Source organism: Saccostrea cucullata, unplaced genomic scaffold (genome assembly GCF_032062105.1).
Source record: "Saccostrea cucullata isolate Sc308-1 unplaced genomic scaffold, CSIRO_AGI_Scuc_v1 ctg4194, whole genome shotgun sequence".
In the NCBI taxonomy this organism is placed as follows: domain Eukaryota; kingdom Metazoa; phylum Mollusca; class Bivalvia; order Ostreida; family Ostreidae; genus Saccostrea; species Saccostrea cuccullata.
Window position 1 is genome coordinate 13,375 of NW_026931500.1, and position 7,419 is coordinate 20,793.

At 35.4% G+C, this 7,419-nt stretch overlaps 1 protein-coding gene and 1 long non-coding RNA gene across 2 annotated transcripts; one reads left to right on the top strand and one right to left on the bottom strand.

The window, feature by feature from the left end:
* The first annotated feature begins 323 nt into the window (after positions 1-323).
* LOC134232773 (uncharacterized) lies at positions 324-1,260 on the top strand. The gene is made up of 3 exons (XR_009984847.1): positions 324-590; positions 903-999; positions 1,214-1,260. It is a non-coding gene; the product is annotated as an uncharacterized LOC134232773 (long non-coding RNA).
* Positions 1,261-3,601: 2,341 nt separating this feature from the next.
* Positions 3,602-5,127, bottom strand: LOC134232772 (zinc finger MYM-type protein 2-like). The gene is made up of 2 exons (XM_062714749.1): positions 4,109-5,127; positions 3,602-4,016 (listed from the first exon to the last, which is right to left on the bottom strand). Exons 1-2 carry the CDS (start codon positions 5,125-5,127, stop codon positions 3,602-3,604), a joined length of 1,434 nt encoding a protein of 477 aa, XP_062570733.1.
* Between the last annotated feature and the right edge of the window lie 2,292 nt (positions 5,128-7,419).

The window sequence follows — 7,419 nt, forward strand, 5'->3', positions numbered from 1 at the left end:
GAAATATATAGGAAAATTCTTAAAATCTTCTTCTCTGTAATAGCAAAGGCATGAATGATCATATTTTTTTGGAAGCATCCTCAGGTAGTGGACATTCAATTTTTTTCAAATCATGACCCCAGGGGGTAGGGAGGGGCCACGACATGGAATCCAAGTTTTACATAGAAACATGTAGAAAAAAATCTTTAAAAATCTCTTTTTCAAAAATAGCAAAGCCATTATTAGTCCTATTCATATGGAAGCATTCTCAGGTAGTGTAGATTCAATTTTGTTCATGACCACTGGGGGTAGGGTGGGGCCACAATAAAAGTTCAAATGTAAAGGGCAATAAAACCACAGGTAGTCAAAGAAATATGCAAGCATCCTTAGTTAGTGTAGATTCAAGTTTGTTCAAATCATACCCTAGCTCTCCCTTTTAAGGATTATTTGGGACCACTATTGAGTTTCAACTTTTCAATAATAAACTAATTTATGCTTTTTTCCTAGCCACATTGCTCAGGTGAGCGATGTGGCCCATGGGCCTCTTGTTGTTTATATAGGCAAATTATGACATAGAGCTGCTGTCTCTACAAGAGACCATACAACAGAAGGTCCTGACCCTGCTGAGTGACCAAGACAACAGAAGGTCATGACCCTGCTGAGTGACCTGGACAACAGAAGGTCGTGACCCTGCTGAGTGACCTGGACAACAGAAGGTCATGACCCTGAGAGACCCGGACAACAGAAGGTCGGGACCCTGCTGAGTGACCCAGACAACAGAAGGTTGTTACCCTGCTGAGTGACCTGGACAACAGAAGGTCGTGACCCTGCTGGGTGACCCACACAACAGAAGGTCATGACCCTGCTGAATGACCCACACAACAGAAGGTCATGACCCTGCTGAGTGACCCACACAACAGAAGGTCGTGACCCTGCTGAGTGACCCAGACAACAGTGTTAAACAGACCCTACTGGAGAACGGAATCACAAAGCTGTGTGTCTTCTTTGGCAGGCAGAAAGGTACTCACTTTACCAAAACCAGGCATTTGAAAAATACTTTTCTCAACAAGATTTAATTCTACAATCTGATGCACAGATGTAAAGTTAAAACATGTTTGAGTTGTGGTAGTTGTTTGAAGTTTAATCTCATTCTCTAGCCTGATATAGAGTAAATGTGGTTTAGGATGGTCGATTTGAATTTTTAGAAATGTTAATTTCTGTTTTTAACTTTCAGCCAATGATGTGTTGCTGTCTCACATGATTACTTTCCTCCATGACAAGGTAAGATAACTCAGGTTTTGTTAAATGATAATTAAAATTATAAAGTCCTGTATATGAAAATAATTTAATTCTGGTTGCATCGTTGTACATGTATTTGATTGGGTAAAAAATTTACTTCATACCGTATAAAATGGGTTGCCTACGTCACAATGACTTGCGTCAAAAACGTATCGATCCGCCTGACGTTACATTAAAATTTTGTACAAATAGAAGTCATTTTGTCAGAACAATGATCTTTTTTCTTACATCAAATGAATGAAAATTATATTATAAGCAATGAATTTAATAGCTACCCATTTTATACGGTATAAACTGGGTTGGAACAGTTTACGCTTTTTTTAAAAACCGCTTCGCGGTTTATAAAGCATAAACCCAGTTTATACCGTATAAAATGGGTAGCTATTAAATTCATTCCTTAATTAAGAAGACTTTCTCTGATCAGTGATGTACCGTATGTGTACTGTATACAGGGTTATTTTCACGAAAGTATTATCTTCACTCTTTCACAGTTGCAAACAATGTTTCCCCAATTTGTATTCATCCAGTTATAGCTTTGTTTAGGAAATTATGCTGAAATCTTTGATTTCGCCCGAATGATGGGTAGGTGGAAGGGGCAAAAATTTCCCTGTAGACGGTATTTAGAATAGCAGGCTTCATATTTTAGAGACTTTGGAACAGTCAATGTGCTAATTTATGAATACAGTAAAACTCGTATAGTACGAACACGGGTATTGCGAATCCACGGATATAGCGAAGTTATCATGGATCCCCCAGCTATATTAATTTATCTAATTCCTTATATGGATATAATGAATAAGGGATATAGCAAACTAATATCAGAGGTCCCCTAGACTTTGATGTGACCAAGTTTTACTGTATCTCTAAGAAATCAGTTATAGATACTAAATATGACACAGACATGATTACGCTAACAACTCATACCCAGTGATTGCGCTAAAATTTGAATATGCCAAATCACACTGTATGTACACGTACATTATATTCTTGATTTTCAGACTGACTGGCATCTCTCCGTGGCTCCTTCTTTGACAACATTGTGGGTGTGGCCGCCTACGTCGGGTTGCTGCTGAGAGCTGCTCTATACTTATAGCTCTATACTTTTAGCCACTTATTGACCAGGTACAGAAATCAGGTGATAATAATTATAGCCAGTCAAATCTTACAGAAACAATGATGATTAAATCCCCAATGGAAATAACGATTTCACAGTATTAACTTTATTTTCTGTTTCAGGGCCTTAGTGACCCAGAAGAATTTGTTGTACACAAGACGTTAGGTGCTCTACAGGCTCTTACAGAATTAGTCTCATTCAGAAATCAATGCTTCAGGAGTTCTTACATTAAGTGGTCCCTTTTTTGGCACACCCTGTAAGTAACCTATAAAAAATGTGACCAAATAATTACATATATTTTATGTCATATATTTATTTAGGCTAATACTGTGCTCACTTTTGTAAACATGTTTCTTATTTCGATTATTTGAATCAAGGGAGTACAATTCTAACATCTTGTAAAGGCTTTTGTGGAACACCCTTTTGTAATCTTATTCCTGAATGGCATATTTTTGGAATCAACTCAATCCACTTGCGCAGTAGGTCTGGGTATAAATACCCATGTTCGATGGGAATAACTTGTCCTGCCAGCCAGTTTTCAAGGTCAGACTTCTCGAGGCCGTGCTGTCCGTAAAGGTATTTGCTTTTGAAATACTTTTCTTTTTCATAACTTGTTATTTTTTTTCTCATAAATGTTATTTGTCATTCTATTTGAAGTTATAATTTATGTATGTTCTTTTTATAGACACATGCCATTGTTGTTTATTGCTGTTGAATAAACTAAAGATTTAAACGTGACCTGGTCTTGTTCTGCTCCGGCGCCGTTACAAAAAGTCTCCGTCCTTTTTCAAAATTACAAAATTACAGATTTATAATGTTATATTTTAAGTTTTTATTGCAGTGAATGAACAAATGCAATGTACTATTTGCTGTCTTAGATGTACTAAGTGTTCTTAAAAAACTTCAATGACGTCACCCATTGTTATTAGACTGGGTATATTTTATTGATTTAACCACCACCAGTGGGATATTTTTAAGATCCAACTTGCAATCGTTGGATATTTCAAATATCCAACTGCTTAACGGTTGGATATTTGAATATATTTCAAATATCCAACAGTGCAGAAAACAATTAATTTTACAATGAATAAAAAGAGAAGGTTGAGTTGAAAATTGTATTTCTACAGCACAAAATAATAACAGTTATAAATCCAATTTTTGTAAATCCAATAATGTAACCAGCAATATACACTATAGATATCCATCAAACTATAAAGGAATTTCCACAGAAATATCTCCTTTCTTAATTTTGATTGATTTAGAATCACACACATCACCGTGAGGGATATTTTCACATTTCCTCTTTGAACCAAGTTGAACAACATCACTAGCTTCCTGCTGTTGAACAGTATTTGTGCGCTTGTACTCACGAACAGCATCGGAACGATGGCCGGTCTTCTCGCATATGAGTTGCTCAGGGAGTTCTGCTGAATACATCCTCGTTGCAGCTGTTGCTCTTAGTGAGTGGTTTGTGAAGTGCCCATCTAAACCAGCTTTTGCACACAGATTTTTCACTACCTTTGACAAGGTGTTGATTCCCATTCGGACATCACAATACCACTCATCGTTTGACGGCTTGGCCCTTGCGCGTAAATACAAAGCGTTGACTTTTCCAGTTTTTGGCCTGTATAAAACAAAAATAACCTTAATAACATATCTCTTCCAATATATATGTATACAATAAGAAAATTTGATAAAAGAAAGAAAAATAATTACCTTAAAGAAATGTATTTCTTGAATACAGAAACAACACATCTGTCTGGTCTCTCCAAGTTTTCATATGCCTTTGTCTGCTTTCTTCTCAGTTTCCTATGGTTTATTCCACCGGAATTACATTTCGAGATATCCTCGGTATATGCTAAGAATTCCCGCCCAGATTCTTTTTCTTTGCCTAGTTTCAGCTGTGAATTTTCTCCATATCGTAGATTGTAATGTTCGGCACCTCCACGAAGAGCAAAGTTAAGTCCAAGCAAAAAGAGTAAAGTGTCTCTCAGTTTTTCGGGTGTGTCTGTTCCAAGTATACACTTTTCCCACATGTAATTCTCATTTGCCACTGATATAACCTCTGATTGTTTTCTCTCTATTCCGACTCCAGATGAGGCCAGATCCTTCATTTTTTTGTCTAACATTTTTCTCATTCCTTCAAATTCAGTATCGTCCATAAGAGTAACGTACCTTGAATTCTCTCGTAGATGATGTTGAATAGCTATTATAATTTCATACAAGGTGTTACCACGATATTCTTCCCCATTTTCTTTGCGTACTTCAGTTATGAATGCCCCCAAAGAATAATTAAGCATTTCAGGGTTCATGGTCAGCAATTCTCCACTAATTTTTTGAAGGTCATCCCTATTTCCATATTTCTCTTGTCTATTTCTCATCCAGGAATTAAATAAATTGACTGCCCATCTTGATTTAGACATAGTCTTATTAGCAAATCTTGACGCAGCAATTCTCTCACGTTCAAAATCAGAAATGGGTTCTTTGAAACGCTGATCTTTTTCTTCAGTCTTAATATTGCCCGTCTGCGACTCCATAAGAATCTTGTCAGCCACTTGAACCAAATCATCATCCGAAATATCACTGTATTTGTCCAGCTTAAGATCAAAATTCTGATTTTCTTTTTCCTCCTGTAAGTCTAAAATATCATTTAATACACTATCGGTATCTTCCCCCGAACTCTGGACTTCTTTAAATTTACTTTGTGTAAGAAAAATTTCGTCATCAGAATCCATGACCGATCCGTAGAACACAATGGTTTGATATGAAGTGAGCACCTCTTTCACAAGCTCGCAGAGGGGTGTTCGGTTAGCCTTTTGTATTACAACCAGTTGGATATATGAAAGGGTAAAATTCCATTGTTATGGCACAGTTGGATATATGAATGGGCCACTGTTTCTTTGGGGTTCAATAGAGGGAATTTTTTTAAGTAAGATAAATAACTCGATAGTGTTGAATAGTTTAGATAAAACATTCCCCTCCTCGGGCCTTCGGCCCTCGGAGGGGAATGTTTTCTCTAAACTATTCAACACCATCTCGTTATTTATCCCTTACTTATTTATACGAGGGGCGTTCAATAAATAATGTCATCAGAACCTTGACATACAACAAAGAAATCATATGACATTAAGCTTGTTTTTATCTAATTATTGAATCTTTAATGAATTGATAACAGTTTATGTGACCACTTTTCATCGCATAATTCCACTGTGGGAACCTGGAAAACAATTAGGGCTACTTGAGACACTGTGTCAAAAATGAATGGTCAAGAATCAGTAAATTAGAGTAAAATTGAACGCGTCATTAAAGCTGCTGTAAAACTTGTTAATTTCCCAAAAATCTATTAACTGAAATATGTGAAATTTACAGCAACTTATGCCTGTTTCATACACACGTGAACAGGTGGATTTCCATGAACAAAAATTATATAATGGTCATCAAAAATGGGTATTCTCCTTTTTAACAAGGACATACAACAACCAATCTATATTAGGGATAATTCAACAAATTATCACCGATTGTTTTATTGACTTTAAATTACATAGCAAATTTGATAGACTTCATATCGGGGTAGTTTACGACTGTTTTAAAGAAACATTTGATTGTTAAAGAGTTCAATACTGATTGGTCACCCTGTATTTATAAATATGAGTGAAAACGAGAGCGTGTAGAAAATCTAAACAATTATTTAAAACAAAAACAAAAAATGTTCGTATCCATATTTTTCTGAAATTCAAACAGATCATGAAACTAGAATCCATTTTGCGTTAAACCCTCAAAACAAATTTAGAATAAGATATACTTGACAAAACTGCAAAGGCTTAAGAAGAGCAAAAAATTGCAAGAACACAAAAACAGTTTTATACGCTATTGTTGTCTTGTTGTTCAAATACATATATAGGGAGACAGTTCAATTTCTGGAGGAGTCTAGTAAGCAAAATATATGCCAAAAAATTGAAAGGTTAATGAGAGGAAGGAAACAGAATGAGGAATTCACTACATTATATTTCTTCCTGACAGCGTCCAAACCCACAGGCCATGAAGAATAAAGGAATTTTTGGGTAAACAGAAAGTTAATGTTTTGTCACATCAACAATATTCGCCAGATCTTTCATTCTTTGACTTGTTTCATTTTCCAAACTTAGGAAAGCACCTTTCAGAAAGAGAAAAACAAGTACGGCAAATCATAGGATCTGCCATTTTCCAGTATACGATGGGTCATACTCAAAACTGTGTTCTAAAAAGAATTAGAAATTGAATAAAAATATTACGGACATGTCTTTTAATTAAAAGAGAATTATATCTTGGTTAAATCGTTAGGACAAAATCATAGAAAAGCGATTTTTGTTGCTTTCCAAGTTCTGATGACATTATTTATTGAACGCCCCTTGTACGTGCTTAATTCATACATATAATACATGTAGATAGAACTTCAGTTTGTTACTAAATGTAGTTACTTTTATCTTAAAGTAGCAGTTCAGTATCATACATTGAAAAAAAAAAGAATTAAAATTTTGGAACTTGAATTTTGGCAAAGTCATGTAATTGCTGTAGAAGACATTTTCTGTAACATGATGCCACATTTACACAGGGAATCTGGATCCGGCAGGGAGCAGTAGGATTTATCTCAGCCTTGACACGGACCTTTAACAATTAACTCAGATATCCACTGTAAGGTCCGTCTGCTCTACAACCCTGTCTCAACAAACCAATCCTTTAGGTGGATAAAGCGCTGCATTTCATTTCCGGAAATATGCATAGCATTTCCGACATTTTTTAATTTCATTTCCGACATTTTTTTATTTCATTTCCGACATAATTTTGTTTTCATTTCCGGAATTTATCTGTGCAGCAATTCAATGTTTTCTAAGTAACTGAAGTATATTTAAAAGTATTTATTACAAAATATTGATAAAAATTTTAAAAAGAAACATAAACAATATATATGTATGCATACATGTAGCACTAAGTCTAGGTAAAAGAGTTCAATGAGCACATATCTAATGTGCACTAAAATTAAATGACAG